Source organism: Empidonax traillii, unplaced genomic scaffold, assembly GCF_003031625.1.
Source record: "Empidonax traillii isolate 1590-97213 ecotype Southwest subspecies unplaced genomic scaffold, ASM303162v1 scaffold534:size827195, whole genome shotgun sequence".
Classification (NCBI taxonomy): Eukaryota; Metazoa; Chordata; class Aves; order Passeriformes; family Tyrannidae; genus Empidonax; species Empidonax traillii.
Genome location: NW_020955727.1, coordinates 127,316 through 148,704, shown reverse-complemented (window position 1 = coordinate 148,704; position 21,389 = coordinate 127,316). Strand labels below are relative to the sequence as shown.

Sequence of the window (21,389 nt, the reverse complement as noted above, 5' to 3'; positions counted from 1 at the left end):
CGAGGTGTTTCGGCTCCGACACCAGCGGTAAAAGGAGGAAAATCCCACGCCGTTCCTCCAATGCAGACCTGACAGCCCAGGGACACTCCTTCTGTGTAAATTCCTTCTTCCCAGCATCTCCCAGGCAGGAGTGCTGCCACCCCCCACATCCCTACAGCCAGGAGAAAGTTTTGGGTGCTCCCAGGGACCAATGGGGCCCGTGGAGTGTCCAAAGTCATCGCTGCCCCAAGAGAAGAGGATGGGCACAAACACAGCTGAGCTGCCTCCAAATAGCTTTTTCCAGAGCCTAAAGCCAGCAGAGTTACCTCAAATATCACCAGGAGGAGAGGGGGGTGTTGCAGGGTCCTGATGGTGATGGCACGAACTGTGCCACCGTGTCACAGCCCCATGTCAGCACCAGGCACTTCGCCTGCCCATCCCCAGCACAGCTCTGGGCTGCTGTAGCTTATTAAAATCTCTTCCATTATTCAAATTGCTCCAATTATTTGAATTGCTCCAGCTGGGTTTGAGTGATAGAAGCATCAAAAGAAAATAACTGTGTATTATTTTTAAGGGCGGCAGACACAGATTTGTGCCGTTTTCCCAGCGCTGCTCCCCCAGCCTGGGGGGCTGCACCAGCACACACACCCAACACCCTTTGGATGCATCCCAGCCTTTGGATCCTGCAGCTTTCTCTGCCAAGAGGCAGCACAAAGGGAACGAGCGGGGATGGCAGGAGGGTGATTCCAATTAGCAGTGGAACATGTCCAGCCACGGCTCCCAGCAGGACCCAGGGCCAAGCTGCAGCTCAGGGGGTAATTTGGAGATTTCAGGGAGTCTCCAGGCCCTGCTGGGGTTGCTGTGATGGGCAGGAACACCAAGTCAGGCTGGTCAGGGTGACACCAGGTCCCTGCTCTGCCCTCAGCCCAACAATCCCTGTGAGGAGGAGAAGGGTCCACCAAAAAATGCAAACCCCTCCCAGCCCTGGAGGGAAAGGATGATGCCCACAGTGGGTCCTGAGCCTCAGTAGGGACCCACTGGACCCAGGGACACCTGCCCTGAGCCCTGTAGCCCTTTTGGACACAGCAGAGGGGACGGTGTGGGTCACTAGTGACCCACAGCCCCTTCCAGGGTGGTGCAGAATCAGTCACAAAAAATTACTGAGGTCCTTCACCATGCCCAGCGCTGCAGCAGCAGCAAGAAGGGGTTTGCACCTTGCTGTGCCCTACACCAGAGTGTCCAGGTCATCCCAAGCCCACCTAGCCCAGTCCTTTCTAGGTGCTGTGGGAGGCAAATCCCCTGGGATGGGGGGCAGCTGTGGCAGCACCCTGCCAGAGCTGTGCCCCGGGCACAACCAAAGGGTTGTTATCCCAACAAACCGCCAGGCAGAAGAAAATAAGAGCAGGAAGGATGTGGAGGGTGGGGAGGATGCCCAGTGTCCAGCCCAGGGGGACAGTGCCTGCCAGGCTGGGCTGCCTGGGGGGTGGCCCCACTCCCACCCTGGCCCCCACAGGGTGATGGGAACAGCAGCTCCCTCACAGATCCCATCAGGGCTTCACCTCCAAACAATCCTCTGCCAAAGAAATCAGAGCTTGACCTTTGCTGCTGCTGCCCTAAGGCGAGGGGTAAGCCTGGATTTGCCCCTCTCCGAAATCCCAGGCACTGAACCCGAGCATTATGGAAATCCCTGAGCACAAAGGGGCCTCTCAGGAGAGGGGGCTGTGGCCAGGCCATGCCCTGCTCAGGGCCACGTGTCCCCAATGGGGACAACCCCAGGTGAGACTCCGCCAGGCACATCCCCACTGTGGGAACACCAGCTCTGTGGGGTCCAGCTGATCCCCCCAGCAGCAATGACTCCAACCGAGCTGTCCTGCCCGTTCCCTGGCAATCCCACAGCTGGGGAGTTTCTCAGCCACAAGCTGCGGGGAGCAGCATTTTTTCCCCTCTTTGCTGGCGTTTGAGCAGACTCAGACAGCGAAGGCACCCACGCTCTTCCCCCCGGGCAGGGCTGGAGCCAGGAACAGCAGCACAGGCTTGGCTGGAGCAGGGAGCAGCTGGCCCGGCCCAGGGAGAGACTGGGAGGAGGGAGGGAGGGAGGCTGGAGGAGACCGAAACCGCCACGTGCACGTGTTTGCATTGAGAGAGACAGCTTTTCCAGCACGGTCTGCCAAGGGGACACACAGCTGGGATACCAGCGAGCTCCTCTGCTCCAGAGGGATCAGCACAGTGTGGGGCAGCAGCACGGGTCCTGGCACGCTGGCATTTGTCCAACGGGAGGAACATGGGATGGGATGCCCACCCTAGATTCAAAGGGATCTCATCAGATCCAGAGGGACCTGTTTTCCAGTGGGTGGGAGGGAAAGGAGCATCGGTCACTGTGCAGAGTTCAAGCTGCTGGAACAGGGGGAAAAGTCCTTCCCACGCTCCCCATGAACCCCCAGGCAAGAAGAGGGATTGCTATGGACAATGGGAAGGCAGAGGGAGATGCTGGCAATGAGCTTCCCTGATCCCACAGAGCTCCCTCTCCCCACAGGGGCTGTGCTGCAGCACAGAGCTCACATCCCCTGTCCAGCTCCACAACACCCCAAAACACAGACTCAGCAGCTCATCTCCACGTGCTCAGCACTGCTCCAAGGACAGGTGATGGATCCCAAACGGAGCCTCCAGCTCAGGGCAGAGCCCACACCCGAGTTCACTGTGGCTCCCAGCCGGGGGCTGTGCCAGGGCCGGGTACCACCACCTGCCCTTTGGACTCCCCTGCTGTCTGCAGGGCCAAGCCTTGAGCAATCACCAAACACCCACTGGTGCTGGCCCCATTCCTCGCCTTCAGTGACCCCGGTCACGAGCAGGAATCCAGTCCTACAGCTTTGAGCTCCCACAGCACTCGCTGGGCCCGGGGGTGCCGAGGGAAATCCCCCTGGAGGTGGTGGGGGCTCGTGCCACGCACTGGGCACCGTGGGGAGCACCCTCCCACCCCTGAGAACACTCTGCACCCTGTCACAGGTGGGGCTCACGGGGAAGGGAAGGTATTTTCCCAAGGGCTGAGGCTGCTCAGACTCTGAAGTTCTGGCTTTCACCCGTGCCAAGGCTGTGGGACTTGGGGCACCATCACAGGACCATGAACCCAACTCCAGAGCCCACCAGGACCAGCACCAACTGTTCAGACCCAGAGAGAACCTGCCCTGAAAGCCTGGTTTTTGGGGATGGGGTGCAATCCTACTGCCCTGCAGAAAGCTGGCTGTTAGTTGAGATATCTAACATGGAAAGGGCCAGCAAGGACACGGCTCCTGGTCCCCCCCACCCTGGAAGAAGAGGTCATGGGGGCTACACTCAGCCTTGCAAAGCCCAATTAAGCACGTGCAGGGTGGGAAGGATGGCACAAGCCATCGTACTGTCCCTTTGGGGCTGGTTTTCTCCTCCAGCTCTGCCACCGAGCCCACCTTGGAGCGAGGGGCGCAGCGGCAGGAGCAGGACACATCTGCACCCCCCCAGCCCGGCCCCTGCCCAGGAAGGGGGAGAACAGGCGCTGCTCTGTGAGTGCTGGGACCAGGGAAGTTCAATAGTTTACTCCCAATATTTGTCTTGGCTGGGCAGCACAGCTCGCTGGAGGAAATGGGGCAGGGGGAGGGCTCCAAACATCCTCTGCATTCCTTGCACCGAAAGCAAAGCCAGCGCTGTGGCACCCGCGCTCGGGGTCAACCAAATGTAAGGCCTTTTGTCTCTAGAAATCCTGCAATAAAACATCTAGGGGTGCAATTTTCCAAAAAAGCAGGAGGGGCGAGGAGCCTCGGTCCCAGCCCTCAGCCTGACACACAAACTACTCCCTTCTCCCGAAAAACCCACAAGCCAAAGCTTTTGCACAAAATCTGCTGACCTGGACACAGCACCCAGAGCCTCTGGCTCTGCTGGGGCTCTCCTCCACCTCCCCCTCCAAAACTCAACCCTGCTGCCACAGCCCCCATTGCACAACGCTGGCACCCGCTCCATCCCACGGCACTGCTGGGAAACACGGCACCAAACCGAGCCCTGACGCAATCAGGGAACACCAGGGCTCGCTCCACTCTGATGCTCAGCTCCAAAAATTACCTACTTCAAACCCAAATCCTTAAAAACGAGGCAGCCACAGGGGATGCCCCTTGCCCGAGAGCCAAGCACCCTCCAGCTGCTGCTCCTGGAGAGGGGCTGGTGCTTATCTCCAGCCCAAGAGGGCCGGGGCAGATAAGGGGTTTGGGGAACACGGTGTGTCCCCAGGGAGGATCTCCAGTGATAACCCCAGAGCCAGCGCTGGGCTCCGGCTGCTCCGCCTGATAAACCCGGGGTGCAGGCGGGTGTGCAGTGCCGGGCACAGCCCGGTGCCAGCTGGGAGCTCGGGGAGATCCTTGCCCATGGGAAGGGCTGACGGGGAGCAGAGAGCCACGGGAAAGCAGGAACAGCCCCAGAACGGCGCTTGCAAAACCAAAAGGTGGATTTGGGCACCCGGCAAAACCCCACCAAGGCGATTTTTACGCCCACGTTCCAGCACGGTACAGGGTCTCCCATTCCAGCAGAGCCCTGAGCTCGTTCACAGCTGCCAGACGAGAGCAGGGAACTCTTCCAGGCAAAGCCGACTGACTACTCACCCGCTTAGAACTAATTAGGGCTTGTCTTAATTAAATCCTGCTAACCATGAACAACCCCAAGGCCAGAATTAACTGATTTACCTGGGGTGGCCTCTGGCTGCTCATGAGGGACTGCAAGCCCGGCAGGGGTGAGTGAGAGCCAGCCCCGTGCTGGACAGGGTGAGGCAGGAGCTGTCAGGAAGCGGGAAGAGCCCCTGGAGCCCTGCCCCAGGGCAGAGCATCATCCCCCAGGGAATGCAGCTCCAGTGCTGGTACGGCCACATTCCCAGGGGCAATTCCCAGGGGTGGGAGCTCAGCCTGCCAAGGCTGGAGCAGAGGGATTAGCCCTCCCACCACCTTTTGTGCTGCTCGTGTCTTTAACGGGATTAGTCCCTGTAATTCCATAAGAGGGTTTAATCACACAGTGCAGGGGTGAGCAGCGGAGCTCTGGCTGTGGAGGCAGCGACCCCACTTCCAGCAGACGGGGATGGAGGGGCCCAGGATGGCACTTGGACACCCACTCAGTGCTGCTCCCTGTCCTACTCCTTCCTCAAACATCCCTGGCAGCACAGGGGGACAGCTGGAGACTCTCCTGAGGGAGAGTTCCCGTGGAACGAGATGAGCTTTCAACCCAAACCATTCCAGGATTCTGTGCCCACAGAGCAGCCCCCTCACACTTCCACAGCACCAGCACCTCCAGGGAACCGTCTTTCTTACCTTGCCCTTGCTCATAAAACTGATTTTCACTTTGGCTTTCACACACTCACCAACTAACAAACATCCACCACCAGGATATTGTACCTGGAAACAAACTCCTGCAAAAAAGAGAGACACTGAGCCAACAAAATCCAGCTCCACGTCTGGATACGGCCTGAACGCAGCAACGGAACCAAAACACTCAAGGGTCCAGGCAAAAGCTGTAATGAAATTAAATTACAACATGGATCCTGCCAGAAATAATTATGTCAGCAACCAGGGGTTTAATTCCTTATTTAAAGGAATAAACCTGTGGATTTGGAGAAACCCTTTACTGACTAGGAGTTTGACTTTTTCTCTCATATCACACCACTGCCTGTAAAATCTCTGTATCTATAGACAGAGCCAAGGTCTGGGAGACAAAACTAGCTCAAAACAGACCTTCATTTACACTCTGAGCCCTTCACAGTGCTGGGCACATCCTTCCACCTCACAGCCTTGGTCTCCCAGAGGGCAGGAACGAAGCTCACAGAGGTGATGCCACATGTCAGGGCTGGAAGCAGATGGTGTTTCATGGATTAAAAGGAGCTCCTTAAAACCTTGTTTGGAAGTCAGGTGTACCTGGTCAGCAGCTGGAAGCCCTGGCCCCCCTCCAGCACACAGCATCTTTACTCCCTCGGTTTCCAATCTCCACGAGCAACACTGAAACTACAGCACCTTCTATCCAGGTGGGAGCAGCCCCACATCCAGGGGCTGGGTAGGAGGAGGTGGGATTCACCCAGACCTGCTGCACCGCCGGGTCTGGGACCAAACTCCTGGAGATGATTTATCCAGCCACGCTGCACAGCAGCACCAGGACAGCCCTGGCTAAACAGCTGGGAACACGCAGCGTGTCCCCTCCTCCACAGCTCACTTGGGTCTTGGGAATAAACAGGGAATCCAAAAAGAAAACCCAAACCCAATATTGTTTTAAGGTTTCCTCCACCATGACAAGACCACGAGCCTGACCAGGCTGGAGAAGCTCCAAGGGATGGAGGAGAGGCACAGCGGGGGCTCTGTGCAGCTGCCAGGGCACACGAGCAAGGCCCTGGCGCTGCCAGAAGGTTTTTAATTTATTTGAAACCATTTAATAGTCCTCCTATTGAACAGAACCATCGACAGCTGGCGAGGAGCCCACTCGTGAGCGGGGCTGTTATTGAACAAAGCTGCTGGAGCCAATCCCTGCGGGCAGAGGGGGCCGGAGCGAGCTGCGCTTCCAACGGCTCCCACTTAATATCAGTTTTCCAATCGTTTTGAGGGAAAGTTTTTGATTACTCGGGGATGCAGGAGGGATCAGCACCAGCTGGACCACACGCAGCATCCCTGGGTGTCAGCAGCGTCCCCGCCTGCAGCCGGGTACTGGGGTGGGATCAGCGCCCACTCCTGCCCCCCTCCCAGGGGTGAGGGGGTCCCAGGGGTGACCCCACTGCCCCTCAAAGGACTGGGTGTCCCTTGGGAGCGTGTGGCTCCGGGAACAAAGGCTCTTGGCAGGGCACAGCTCCTCCCGATGCTAATCTGCCTCTTGCCTCCCACCCGCTTTGTGTTCCACTAAAAATATCCCGGCGGAGGAAGTTTCTGCCGCGGGGTGGATGCTCTCCTCCCCGGGAGGGGCTTCCTGCACTGCCTCGGCACGAAAATAACCCCCAGAGCAGCCCCTTCCCCGCACTCACTGCCCTCACTGAGCCTGCACGGGCTGGGGATGCCTGCTCAGCCCCATCCCTCCCCACAGCCCACCCACGGCTCCAGAGCGTCTGGGGGATGGGACACGGCCACAGTCCACACAAAAGGAAGTGCTTTGCATCCCAAACCCCTTCCCACAGCACCGGGAAGATGCGAGTGTGCGGGACCTGGGGGTGGGGGGAAAGCCAGGGCTGACCCTGCCAAGCAACACCCTGGTTCAGTCACCTCACCAGCCCGTGGGTGAGTGTCTCGTCTCGAATCTGGATTGTATCCAGCAGGACAAGGCTCAGATCCCTGCCAGCACCTCCTCCAAGAGCTGTGGCGATGCCCAGCACACGCTGCTCATCCCAAGCCAAAGCCTCTCCGGCTGCCACCGTGCCCCAGCCTCCACTCCCAAGGTGCTGAGCTGGAGCTGCTCCAGAGCCCACCCCCAGCCCAGCCCAGCCCAGCCCGTGACACTCGATGCCAGAGCCCGATGCCAGAGCCCAGCACATCAATAATGCAGCGGGGTCAGCACCACCTTCCCCAGGCTCGGCCCAGCTGCTGCCCCGGGTTTGGGATTGAAGCACAACCCCAAAAGCAACAGATCCCTCTGCTGCTCCTTGGCTGAGCTCCCATAGCAGAGACCCCTCCAGGAGTGAGTGCCCCCTGCAATGCCATTCTCTGGGGGGAGGCAGGGGGTCTCCAGACCCCACCGTCCTGCCCCCAGCTCCCCACAGGCATCTTCCCTTGCACACCCATCCCACCCCATGTCCTCAGCTGGGAACAGCACCCAGAGCAGCCCCACACCGGGGGTGCAGGAACAGTTTGCAGAGTTTCTTTTTCAGCAAAGAAAGGCAGAGCTCACAGTGACACAATCCCTGCCCTGATGGGCACACACAGCCTCCCTTCAGCTCTGCCCTTCCAGGCCCTCAGATTCCACAGAAATAGCTGCTGTGGGAAGGGCAGGGAATGCCAGGATGCAGACACAGAGCCCTGGGCTCCGTGCCGGAGGGTTTCCCCACAGCAGGAACCTCACCCAGGCTGTGCCAGGGATAAGCTTTGCCATCCTCCCCATCACCCCCTCCCGCAGGTCTGAGCCTGCCATGGGCTCAGTATAGGATGCTGCAGGGAAGTGCTTTAATTCAAACCATCCCCTCACTTATTTATTTATTTTTTTTTAAAATTGCATAATTGCTGCAGACATTTCTGCTCATGTTTGGTTTTATTACATCTTTGTGGTTATTCTACAAGCCCTAAATTTTGGGCCTCAACTGAGCTGGCAAAGCGCTCCAAAAACATCTGTCCCGAGTTACTCCCCCTTGCAGCGCTCCAGCAGGAGACATCACAACACCAGGGGTTTATTTGCAGAGAAAAGCTCTTATTCCTGACCCAAAGAGAAGGGTAAATATTTACGGCCCCAATGTCAGTGCTGACCCCACACCTGGCCCCAACAGGCACCTGGCCACCGAGCAGCACCTCAAGCCAGGGCACACAGGAGCTGCCACAACCCCGTGGCACCCGAGGGACACCCGTTCCTGCCAGCAGCAATCCTAAGGTGACACCGTCCCTCCCTGAGCAGGGGACAATCAACAACCAGCCGTTAATTCCCCCCCATTAAAATTCCCAGACTCAACAGGCTTAAATCCGGCAGATACAAGACGTGGGCTTGTTCTCCAGAGGATAAACTTTGGAGGAGTTTACCCTTTGTAAAGGTTGTGAAGGTCCCTTTGCACGCCCACCCTCTGCAGCGTGACCAGAGCCCCGATGGAAGGGAATGGCATGACCCCAAGTGCCTTTTGGTGGCTTTGCTGTTGTTCTTATTTCTCCTATAAACACACCTGCAGAAAGCAGCGAGGCAGCAAGTCCCAGGGACAGCCCAAATGTGTCTCACACAGCCTGTGTGGCTCTAACGGGAGTCCCAGTGATGGCACGTCCCTCCCAGTGCCCAGCAGGAACGGGACAGAGGAGCCACAGCTGCCTGTGATGGTGCTGCCAGCCCTGGGCCGTGGCCCCTGCCCACCACAGACACCTCTGGAGTGACCAGCAGCACCCAGGTGAGCGCTGGCAGCACCGCTCAGTGCCAGCCCCGCAGCTCACCTGCTGTTCACATTTAGCATTTCATTAACAGCCACCGCTGCCCAAAGGCACCTCTGCCATTAAAGCAGCTCACACCAGGCACCTGGAGCAGCCCCTGCCATTCTGGGACCCTCCTGCTCCCCACCCCTGGACCTGCCAGGGGTGCTGGAAGCTGTCAGGGCAGAGCCAGGAAACAGTCCCAGGGCCACAAGAACATGTTGGAGACAGGGGAGGACATGGCATGGGGACATGTGCCCTGCCAGGGGGCACAGCATGGGACAGGCAGTGACCAGGCAAACCCCCAAACCCCTCCCAGCCCAGCAGACACGGGGACGGGCACAGCAGGGACGGGCAAGGCAGCCCCAGCTCCCTGTGCCACCACAGCCATGCAGAGCTGTGACAGGGGCAGCCACGGGCTGCCAGCCCTGCCAACCTGTGCCCGGGGCAGGCAGCAGGATTGGAAATAGGTGCTGAATTATTCATGGCATCACCGGGTTCCTGGAGCACGAGGTCCTGGGCACCAGGTCCCTGCTGGGGTGCACAGTGACTTCCCCACCCAGGGCAGAGCTTGGGAGGGGTCACCCCTCTTGGGAAATCAGTCTGGGACAGCATGGGGGGGGCTGGTAGAGCTGTGCCCACTCTCCCTGCTCCATCACCTCCCGCTGCCCACCCTGGCAGCCATCCTGGGTGCCAGACTTCCCTCCTCTTTTTGTTTCAGTTGCTCGTTGTTGCTTCGGGCTGCCCTGAACAACCCGGCCCCAAATCCAGGAAAACTCCAGCCTTTATATAAACAAATGTGCTCACAAAAATGCAGCTCCCTGGGAGCAGCCTGGAGCATCGGCCAGGGTTCCCACAGGGGCAGGCTGGGGCCACAGGTCTGCAGGGGGGAGGGAGCTGCCTTTTCTCCTCCTTCACTAAACGCCTCCAGGGAAGCTCACAAAAGCCCTAAATCGGGCTGGGGATAAATCTCTGACTGTATCCCAGCTGCCACAGCCCCACTGCAGGGGCTGAGATCTCCTAAAGTCCTCCCACACTCAGGAGCTGCACAGCCCAGTGCCTGTGATCTGCTGGATTAGGATGGGGCTCAAACTGCCCCATGGAAGGACAGCACAGCAGAGACTGGGTCAGCCACCCTCTGTCCACCATCCCCTGGCCTCCAGCAGCTTTGGCACGCAGTAGGAGGGACACATCCCCCAAGACCAAGAGCCTGGAGCAGGTTTTACCACCTTGAAGCGAGCAGGACTGCAAAGCACAGGAGCAGGGGCAGGTCCTGCTGCTCCAGCCAGCCCTGAGCTCCCACTGGTGTCACAAACTGCAGCACAGACGAGTGACCTTGGCCAGGGGGGCTGGCAGGGCCCAGCTCTCCCAAAGGCTGCCAAGGCAGGAGCAAACCAGCTGCTGACCCGAGGCTCTGAGAGTGCCTGGCAAGCTCAGCAGTCCCGTCCCCAACCCCACACAGGGGACGTCACTGCTGGAGTCACCGCCCTTTGTCCAGCTCAGGCTCTGCCAAAATCAGCTCCGTCTCCGGCGCATCAAGCACTGAATGCCCAGGCAAAGCCCCCACCAAGCCCCCAGTCCCTCTGAGGGGGACATGGGGGCTTCTCCCCACTCACACCCAGCCCTGCTCAGCTCTCCCTGTCCCACCCTCTCCTTGGAGGAGCCAAAATCCAAAGGCCGGAAAGGACCGTCCTGTTCCCCAGCCTGACTTCCCGTCAGAACACGCTCTTGGATCCTGACCAGCACATGAAACACAGGCAGGAGAGGAAATCCCCAGTTTGGAAAGCCACCCCCAACCATGCACAGCACATCCCCACCTTGGGAACGTCTGCTCTCCCACCAGCCATCCCAGGGGTGCACCAATCCCCGGGGCAAACACACCCATCGTCATCACACAGACCTTCCGACAGCTTCAAATGATGCAGCACATACAAAAATCAAATACTGCCTCCAATCCTGCCCTGCCAGGGAAGGGCAATCCTCCTCTGCAAGATCCCAAACAGCTCCAGAGGGAAGAACCAGAGGTGAGACCCCTTTTTTCTCACTGGGATTCATGTGCCTCATAACCAGCATCACCCCTTATCTGCACAGGGACATTTCTGCATGGAGGGACATGATGCTTTCCTGACCTTCCCACTGATCTCCTTCCAGCAGCCCAAGGGGACCAGCACTCAGTCCCCAGTCCTGCTCTGAGGGGACAGAGACTGGGCAGCCCCTGCAAGGCCCTCAGGGAGGAGGAGGAAGATGAGGAGGAGGAGGGGGACACCCCTGGCAGCTCCATGCTGGAGGAGGCCACTGAGCACCAGTGTTCCTGCCTGGCAGCACAGAGCAGGGACACGGAAGGGAAGGGGACACGTGGTTGTGGAGCAGAGCTGGAGTCACCAGCTCAGCCCTGCAATGCCCACACAGCTCCTGTCACGTTCCCACCTGGAGCAGGGGCAGCCTGGAGCGAGCCCTGCTATCTGCACAGCGCAAGCCTGCGCCGTCCCCGCCAGCCCCGGCAGCCGTGGAAACTGGACATTTTCCATCCCGAATTCTTTCCCCCCTTGGAAAGGAGTTTACCAATAAAAGGCACGGTCCAGATCCAGGCCACTTAAAAAGAGCTAATTTCCTTCCTATTTCAGCAAAAAAGCTGAGAACACGTTCCCTCCCTCCTGCAAATAATGGAGGAGAGAGAAGCTCATTCACGAGCCACAGCTTTGCCACGTCCCTGCTTCGAGCCGCCTGTCCTGGGGGCAGGCAAGGTCCAGGCTGGGACACCAAAGGGTCACTGATCCCCAGGGCTGACAATCCCAGGGGGCAGGGAAGGGGGAGGGAGCCGTGCAGCCCCCAACACTGCCTGGAGCAAGAGCACAGGAGCCCAAAGCGCAGCTCGGGACACGGCAGGGTCCCCAGGCCGACAGCTACGCACGGGAGGTTTTAGTCTGATGGGACAAGGAGGAAGGTATTCCCGTGGGGGGCTCACACCCCGCTCCCCACAGCGCCCGCTGTGCCCTCACCTTCCTGCTGCCGTGCGAGGAGAAGCTGTGGGAGTGTCGCTGCAGGCTGCCCCCGCTCACGTCCAGCTGCGGCTTCCACACCTCGCCGTTGTCGCTGCCCAGGGGTTTGGAGGGCGGGCCGCCGGAGCTGAGCAGGATCCCGTTGTGCACCATGTCCTCGGTGCAGGTCAGGCGCAGGCTGCACAGGTACTCGTCCGTCTCCTTGTCCACCACCAGCAGGCGCGTCTCCGTCTCCACGGCCTTGATGCGCTGCACAACCTGGGGAGGAGGGGAACAGCTGAGCAGGAACACGGGGGAGCCTCGGGGGTGGCAGGAGCTGGACCCAAGGGCCCATCAGCTCTCTCCCACCCTCCTGCAGCTCCGGGGTGGGTGAGGGTTTGCTGTCGCTTCCCCCATCAGTGATGGGGGAGAAGGGCCAAGCACAGCTTTGGGAGACGCCCAGGATGGAGCCTGCAGCCCTGGGTGATGATGGTGGTGGCTCTTTCAGCACGCTCCCTGCAGCCACACAGCAGCAGAGATCACCCACCCCGACCCTGGGTGGTTTTAGGAAGGAAACAGCCCAATTCATGCATCCACCCCCAATCTGTGCCAGGGACCAGCAGAGATAAGGGAAGACAGTGCTGGGAGCAGGAGATGGGCCCATCCTCGCCAGGATCCAGCTCCAGACACGTTGAATGGGGACATTGTCCTGCTCTGCCTGGCTCCTCCGAACAGATCGGTGACTGGCAGAGGCTCCAACAGGCACTTGTGGTGCCAGCTCGGTGGGGAGAGCCGGGAGGAGCTGATCCCACAGCCAGGCAGGGGCGTAGATCCCACCAGCATGGGCTGAGATGGAAACAGGGAAAATCCGGGACATCCACAGGAGCAGAGTAAAGGGAAACCACCTCCAGACTCCCTGCTGGCAGCCGCTGAGGGCACCTCCTCCCTGCACAGGCCTTCATCCCGAGGAGGAGGAGGGGGGGTATTGCTGCCAGCGCTGCTCAGCCACCACCCCCAGCCACGGGGTGGCCCTGAACACCCCACACATGCTGGGGACCCCCCAAAAGCAGCACTGGGCTCCTTGCAGGGCCCCTGCTCTGATCTAGGTCACATCAGCCAGACACGCCACAACCGCCAAGGTTAGAGCGACAAACGAGCCTAATGCGCAATTAGCCAGCGTTTATTTACTCCCTGCAAGCTCCACTCAAGGTCAACAGAGCCCGTATCTGCAAAGGAGGAAAAAAAAAACAACCAACCCCCAAGAAATTTATAGGCTGCAGACAAGGCTGCTTGTCCTGAACCAAGCCATCCACTGCAGCTCCGCGTGCCGCTGCCCGGGGCTCCCACCCGAACGGTGCTAATCCGTCAGGCCCCAGAAAATCCATCTGCTCCCGTTCAGATCCATTTACATCTGACATCACACGGTGCTGCCGACACCGGCGATGCCTGCGCAGGGACACTTCTCCCAGAGGGGACCTGGCGGCAGCAGCCAACACGCGGCAGCAGAGACACAGATGGGGAACGCGCTGGTCCTGCGCAGCGACACCCTCCAGACCCCACAGTTTGGGTGCTCCAGGCAGGGAATCACAGCGGTCCCACAGACCCCAACGACACTCAGAGGCACCACAGAAGGGTCCCAAACCCAGTGGGGAGCTGTGCCAGGATCACCCAGCACCGAGCTCCCCAACAGCCACGGCGAGAGCAGCGATGGAGCAGATGGAGCAAGCGTTTCCCGAGTCCCTCGAGCACCAGGGCTGAGCCAGGCAGGGACGGAGAGTGGCACAGAGCAACCCCTCGCCAGCAGCAGAAGGGGCTTTCTGTGACGAGCCCCCCAGGCAGCAAGTCTCTCTGGGGACAGGGTAGTGAGGTGGGAGGCAAAGCAGCAGCGGGGCCCCGACAAGGTCCTGCCCAGCACCGTACCCGCTTCCGAGCCATGTTCCCAGCCCCGAGCCCACGGCGCTTCTGGACACGCCGCAGCCTCCCCTGCGCATCTGGCGCCTCGGGACCTTCTCAGCACCGGTCCCAGCCCCATGATTTCCGCAGCTCCACCCAAACAGACTTTCACCCCTGGCGACACCGGCACCAGCCCGGCAGAGCCGGCCGGGGCCCTTCCACCCTTGCCAAACAACAGCCGCCCAGGAAGGGGACTCACAACGCCACGGGGAGCAGCTCCGGCAGAGGTGCCTGTGCCCTGTTCCATGGTGCCAGGCTCCGCAGGGACTGGCAGGCTTGCCTTGCTCCGGGCACGGCAGGAGGGCAGGAGCCGCAGCTCTGCCCCGTGCCCGCGCTGCCGCCGGCGCGAGGAACCCGGGAGCCGGGAGGTGATTTTGCATCCAAGACATGAAACGCCCCGAGAACACGTTCTGCCTTCGCTCCTTGGGTAAGGCCAGGAAAAAAAAAAAAAAAACAGAGAACAAAGGCACAAATGCTGCCAGCTTCAGCTGGAAACACAGTTACACCCAAACAGCAAGGCCTTGTTTGCTGCGGGCTCCGTCCCGATGCGCGCGGAGAAGTGTTACTTATTCAAGGTTGGGGAAGGAGCAGCGCAAGGAGAGGCCTCGGTGAACCAGATGCTCCAAGCCATGGGCAGGAGCTGGTGTGTGACCCGGCACAGCATCACCCTTCCCATGGTCCATCAGTGATGGGTAGTTTTGGGGGAAGGAAGAGGTTCTTGTGGTATTGAGGCAGCAGAAAGGGTGATTCCCAGAGCAGGCAGGGCTGCTCCTGCTCCCACCACTTGCATGCTCGTAGGTCCCAACGCTGTGGCAGCAGGAGCACAGCACAGCACTGAGCTCTTCAACACCCTGGATGGGACACCCCATCCCAATCACCGCTCTGCAATAGGGAGTGAGCGCCAGGGCTCCATCCTGCATCCACGAGCACCACGGCTCCCTCCTGCCTCTGAGAGGGCCAGGGCTCCATCCGGCCTCCAGCAGCAAAACATGGATGAAAGAAATTTCTGCCATTTCACTCAACCCACTGGGCAGCCCCAGCACGTTTCAAAGGCACAGCTGCTGTCCCAGCTCTGCTATCGCCCATCCCCAGCAGCCCAGCTCCAGCAGGGAGTCCTGATGGCTTCCAAGGCACCACAGGAACACAGCTCTCCTTCCTGCCCAGCCAGATCAAAGATGGGGATCCTCCTTCAAGGGGTTTGAAATCACGTTCAGGACAAACATTAACTTTCACAGACCTGGCTCAGATCATCAAAACAAGCTCAATTGGCCACCAAAACCCATCAAGCTCATGGAAAGGAATCCACGAGGCTTTACTGGAGACACCTCGAAGGCTCGGCCTCGCCTTCAGCACATCAACATCCACACGTTGGTGGGTGAAGCTGGGAAGCCACAACCCTCCAAAACTCTGCAGGGCCAAGGCACACCCCTGCTCTGCCCCAGTGCAGCGCTGGCAGCAGGGCTCACCATGTGTTTTGAGTTACTAAAGCACTAAACCCCGCAGAGCCCCACGAGCCACGAGGCAAACTGTGCCCCTGCCAGGCTCCGAGAGTGCCCTGTGGACTGGAGCTGCTCGAACCTCACCGCCTGTTTGTTTAGATGAAACTGTTCGACAAACACAAGTTGCAGTTTTTATAAGCAGAAAATGACACAGCCTGAAACAGCTTCTGTTGGAGAGCTGAGAAACAGCTCCCTTGGACCCCCCCGGCCACAGCCGTGGGCAGGAACAGCCACGACTCCCCTCCGAGCCCTATCACACTCCGGCCAGCAAAACTGCTGAACATCTGCAGAGCTCTATCAGGAGATTTTAAGGCATCCTCGTACACTCCGGGCTGCACAAGCACGAGCGGCTCGCCCAAAGCAGCCAAGAAAACCCACAGCAGAGCCGGAAATAAAGCCCGGGTCTCCCCATTCCTTTCCACCACAGATTGCATAACGCGGCGGAGCCCTGCCCAGCCCCAAACACCTTCGGCTTTCCCACCTTGACACGATTACAACAGCCTGTCCCCAGCAGGGAGACACCGCACCGCCCACTGCCCGCCCGGGGAACCGACCGTCCCGGGGCACACAAAGCCCCCGGCACCCAGGACAGGATCTGGGGGGGGTCACCCACCCCATCTCTGCACCCACCAGCACTGCCCGGAGCAGGGGTGCCCCAGCAGAGATATTTTGGGCGAAAACCCCCCTTTAGCCCGCTGCGGGGAGGCTGGAGCCGGGCAGAGCCGAGCCGGCGGGGCGGCCGGAGCCGGGGCGCTCCGCCCGGGGTGCCGCGGTGGCTGCCCCCGTTGTCCCCCCCGTTCCCCCCACCCCGTTCCCTGCCCTCACCTGGTGATGTGTCTCCTGCTCCACGTTGAGCCCGTTCACCTCCACGACGCGGTCCCCGGCGCGCAGCCCCGCGGCCTCGGCGGGCGAGCCGGGCTCCACTTTGCGGATGAACTGGCCGCTCTTGCCCTTCTCGCCGTGCAGGTGGAAGCCGTAGCCGCTCTCCCCCTTCAGCATTCGGCACAGCCGCGGCTTCAGCTGGTCCTTGGCCATGGCCGGCGGCGGAGCGGCGGCGGCGGGAGAGGAGGCGGGCGCGGGGCCGCTTTTATGGGCGGCCCGGGGCGGGCGCCGAGGGGCGGGTCGGGACCGGGGCCGGGGCCGGGGATGGGGATGGGGACGGGGCTGGCACTGGGGCCGGGGCTGCGGCTGCGGCCGGCGCTGGGAGCGGGGCAGGAGCGGGGGCAGGAGCCGGGGCCGGGGCGATGCGCAGCTCGGCCATGCTGCGCTACCCGCGGCTCCGGGAGCGCGGCGGGCGGGGACGGGGCCGGGCCGGGAGGGGACGGGGCGGAGCCGCTGCCAGGGACGGGACGGGACGGGGCGGGCGGAGCCGGGACGGGGAATCGGCACCGACATCGGCATCGGCGACGCAATTGGCACCGGCATCAGCAGCTGGTGGAACCCCCGGGCCAGAATCCTTCCAGCAGCTGAGCCGTGTGCTTGGGTCCCTGTGGTCAGGTTGCCCAGAGAAGCTGTGGCTGCCCCATCCCTAGAAGTGTCCAGCACCGGCTTGGACAGAGCTTGGAGCAACCTGGGATAGTGGAAGGGGGACTCGATGGGTTTTAAGGTCTCTTCGAACCCCAACCATTCCAGGATTTGATGATTCCTGGTGGGAAAAGGCTCACACTCCATCCCAGCTGCCCCTTGGAGAGGCCATCCAGGTTTCACCCGGAATGAGCTTGTTTTGGTGAAACGTCTTCACCTTTTTGCGTTTCTGGTCTTCATTTCTTTGAAATCTGTCACAAGGAGGACACGAGCCAGATCAGCTCTCCCGGTGTTGGCACTGCATGTCACAGTCCTTTGCCACAGGTTTCCTGGCCCTTCTCTGCGGTGTTTCTCCTTCCTCAACAGCTTTCCTAGCAGATTTTATAGAGCCGAAGCAAACACTGCAGCCAGCTGGAGGCTGTAAATAAAAGACTCCAGGAAAGAATATTGATTCACTTTTAATCTGTCGTTTGCTTAAAAAAAACCTACCTCTACTGCAGTTATACATAAAGTCGCTCTTGAAAAGAAAGACTCTTGAACCAAAAGGATGGTTGGAGAGTCTACCCTGAAAAATCATGACGTTATTTATCTCTGTCAGCTCTTCCCACCTCATTCCCTGAAGGCAACGTGGCCATTTGGGCACTGCAGATGAGAAGAGAGCCTGGTGTGGCTGTGTGGGGGGCATGGCCCCTGTGGGGACAGGGTGCTGTCCCTTCGGGTGTCTGTCACCCTCAGCCAAGAGTGGGCTCAGCTCCAGCTCCAGCTGCAGTTTGTGGCCATGAGGAGGTCCCACCAGACAGGGTGCTCTGGTCCCACCAGGGAGGATGTGATGCCTCCCCAAGGAGGATGTTTTGGACCCACCAAGGAGGATGTTTTGGACCCACCAGGGAGGACGTGATGTCTCACAGAGGAGGATGTTTTAAGAGCAGGTCCCACCAGGGAGGTGATGTCTCCCCAAGGAGGATGCTTTGGTCCCACAGAGGCTCCTTTGCTCCCTGTGGTGCCACAGGAGCTCTGATCTCAGCACAAACCCCTGGGTGACAGGAGAAGAGGCTGGAGAGCTGAGAAGCTCCGAGCCTGCTTTATTTGCTGTACGACACAAGTGCTCCCTCGAGCCTCTTTGTGGAGTCCTGAAGCTTTTTATCGGGCTAGAGGAGTGCGAATAATTGATTTTTCCACTCACTGGCTAAACCAAAAAAAAAAACTGGAGGGAGCGGGGGAGGAGAAGGAATTGTTTCAAGTTTATTTGAACCAAAAAGTTTTTCTTTTGATTCAGCACAATAAAAACACGGTGGAGAAAAATCCTTTGGGTGGTCAGACTGAAGCTTTTAACCCTTTTGAATGTCTTTTAAAAAGAGCTGGGAGGTTGTAAAATAAAAGAAAAAGGAGAAAATATTTCAAAAAAGGGGGAAAAGTGTTGTTTGAATTTTTAAAAAAATGCCCTTTTTTTTTTTTGAGCACAAGAATTTTCTCAAGCGTGACTTGGATTTATTGATTTTTTTTCAACCTCAGTGTCCCCAAAAGGCATTTTTTTCCCCAAAAAAAGCCATCGATTTCTTGTAGGGAACATAAGGGACTTGGTAGAGCCCTGACTCAGCACTGGATTTTTGCCTGCTCATGGTCACACACCCTGTGAGCCTAAAATCTAAAATGGAGCATTTTTTTCACAATGCCTCTCCTTTGGGGGCTGTGCTCTGGTGCCCAGCTCTGAGCTGTCCTGCCTGTCCTGGGTGCATCCTTTGGCATGGACGTGGAAGCAGGAAAATGATGCATTTTTTTCACTGCAGCTGATGGAGAAGGAGCTGGAAATTACATGAAAACACGTTGTGCAAAGGTGCATCCTCCCATGGTAGAAAATCCCTTTGGTTCTCCCCATCCTGCCATTTCCCATCCGTGTCTTGTAGAAAAAAAAAAAAAAAAAAAAAGGAGAGAGCACAGGAAGGCTCCTGCACTCTGGAATAACAAAGCCCTGCTTAAATCCAGCAGGCAACATTTTCCCATTTACATTTCTGTGGGTTCTGATTTGGGTACGTATTTAAGTCTGGGCTGGGCTGGCCTGGAGGTGGAGGAAGTTCAGGGCTCTGTGAGCTCACTGGCTGGGAAGGGTTTGGATCTCTTTTTGGTTGACATCTGCTTCCTGTTCCTTCCCTGCACTTGGCTGAGCAGGGACAGAGAGCTACACCTGCTTGCTTTAGGCCTGATCCTGTGGCATCACTAGTGCAAAATGCAGATGCTGCGAGGACTTTCACAGTTACAGATGTCAGAGTCACCCTTCGGGCTCCCTGGTGTGTCAGAGAGGGGATCTGGGGAGCCCACAAAGTCCATCTTGATTCAAAAACTGTGAAAACCTCAGCTGTTCCCCCAAGCCTGCTGAGTCTGGCTTGTTCCTGAGGCAGTGGAAGGGTGAGGAGCTCTCTGAGGAGGAGGATGGTCGATGACAGTCAATGGGCTGTGCTGCTGCTTCCAAAGGAATGGCAGGTTTTGCATTGGGCCTCTTCTGCCAGAGAGGACACACCTTTCCAAGACTCCAGGGCTCTGTGTCCCACCTGTGGCCCCACACTGTGCCTCTTGGATGGCTTTGGGCAGACCTTGTGGCTTCTCTGTTCCCCTTCTCCCAGATCCCTCCTGGAATGGGGGTCTCTCCCTTGTGCTCATCCTGCTCAGAGATGGGAGTTTTGCCAAGGGTGAGGAACAGGCTGGGCACTGCTGGACACCCCCTGGCTTCTGGGAGGCACCACTTCCACCTCAGCCCTGGGAGCAGCTGGCAGGGACATGCCCTTCCTCCCTCCCAGCCTCCTCCTCCCCATCAGCACTGGTGTTTCTCCACCCCCTGCTCCACACCCAGCTCTGCACGTGGAGCAGGAGCTCACCGGGCTGGTTCCAGCCAGGCTCCAATTCCCAGCAGAGCTTGGCCACCCACAGACCTTCTGCCTGGCTGTGCAGGGAGGTCTGGTCCCCTTGCTGGAGCTGGGGGATGCACCTTGTGTTGGGTGACATCCACTGGGAGCTGCAGAGCTGCTGCCACTGCACTCATTCGCTCTTGCTGTGAATAAATGAAGCCTTGGGCTTTCCCACTGGCACAGATGCTGCTGTGTTCAGCCCCCCCCCCTTGTTTCACCATCACTCAGTGTGGGGCTGCTGTGTCCTGGCTGCTCTCAGGGGAGGATTTCAAAGGGGATGATTTATTTGGAACCGGGAATGAGAGGAGAGCTCGTAAAAAGCACGGTCTCATTTTCCCTGAGCCTCTGTGTGTGGCACTATTGAGCTGTAAACATTCCCCAGGTTAGATTGATGGGGATAGAAGGAGAACTGATCATTAGGAGGATTAATTGCGTGTTTTGTGGATTGTGAAAGTCCAGAAGGTTCAGTTACTGTGCTGAGGGCTGGGAGATCCCTCTTGCACAACCTGCAGGAGAGAGCAGAGCTGTGGGTGCTGCTCTGAGGGGGCTGGTGGTGCTGGGGCTGGGCAGGGGTGGAGCTGGTGACCAGCCAGGCTGGGCACACCTGAGAATTCCACGTGCCAGCACACCCACGGACAGGTGAGCAGGTGTGAGCCGCCCTGCTCTGCCCCCACACACAGGTACCCACAGCCTCTGCCAGGCAGACCCCCCCCTTTCCCCCTGGAACAGCTGGGATAGGTTCCCTAGAGGAAAATCCCATCTCCAGGAGCATGTTTAACATGGCCATGCCTGGGTTTAATAATTCTGTGCCGTGAAAGTTGTGGATGAGGTTAAAAGGTTTGGGGGCATCAGCTCTTCTGCCATGTCCAGCTCTGGGTGCCACCCCAGCACCCAGGGGACCCTGTGAGGGCTGGGACCACTCCTGCAGCATCTCCCTGCCATGGACAGGAGGGGTAGGACATGCCCAGGGGACCTTCATTGCCCTCTGAGGTGTCTGCAGCTCTTGACAGGGCTCTGGAGGGGACCCTGAGGGACATTTTAGTGTTGCTGCCCCACCAGCCACTCCTGTGCCAGCCCCAGCATCCTCAGGAGTGGGGCAAGGGTCTGGCAGGATGCCCAGGGAGCAGGCAGAGTGGGCAGTGCTGGCAGAGCTCACCTTCCCTCCCAGTGTCACGGGTGACACCCCCTCCCAGTGGCACGTGCCCGTGGCAGGTGAGCTGTCCCACAGCAGAGTGGGCACTCCCCAAATACAGCCCTGTGTACAGTCAACACCAGGGTGGCACCTCCAGGCTGCCACGGCCCTGGGGACACCTGAGGGACATTTCTGGGTGGGAGGGGGGGGGGGGTCCACAGGAGGGTCCCAACCCAGTGTTTCCCTTTGGGCTCCCCAGGAATGGCATCTGGGAAGTTATCAGTTCTCTGGATATCTTGGAAATAGGCAAAACGATGGGCACAGAGAGACCCTCCCCTCCTGATCTCTGCAGCTCC

At 59.0% G+C, this 21,389-nt stretch overlaps 1 protein-coding gene across 1 annotated transcript in view; it reads right to left on the bottom strand.

The window, feature by feature from the left end:
* SLC9A3R2 (SLC9A3 regulator 2) overlaps positions 1-16,584 on the bottom strand; it is a 29,806-nt gene extending 13,222 nt beyond the window's left edge. The window contains exons 1-2 of the mRNA XM_027897267.1: positions 16,303-16,584; positions 12,047-12,304 (exon numbers count right to left, since the gene is read on the bottom strand). Of these exons, the coding sequence (XP_027753068.1) occupies positions 12,047-12,304; positions 16,303-16,512 (468 nt within the window). The 5' untranslated portion in view covers positions 16,513-16,584. The remainder of the gene's footprint in view (positions 1-12,046; positions 12,305-16,302) is intronic.
* Positions 16,585-21,389: the final 4,805 nt, after the last annotated feature.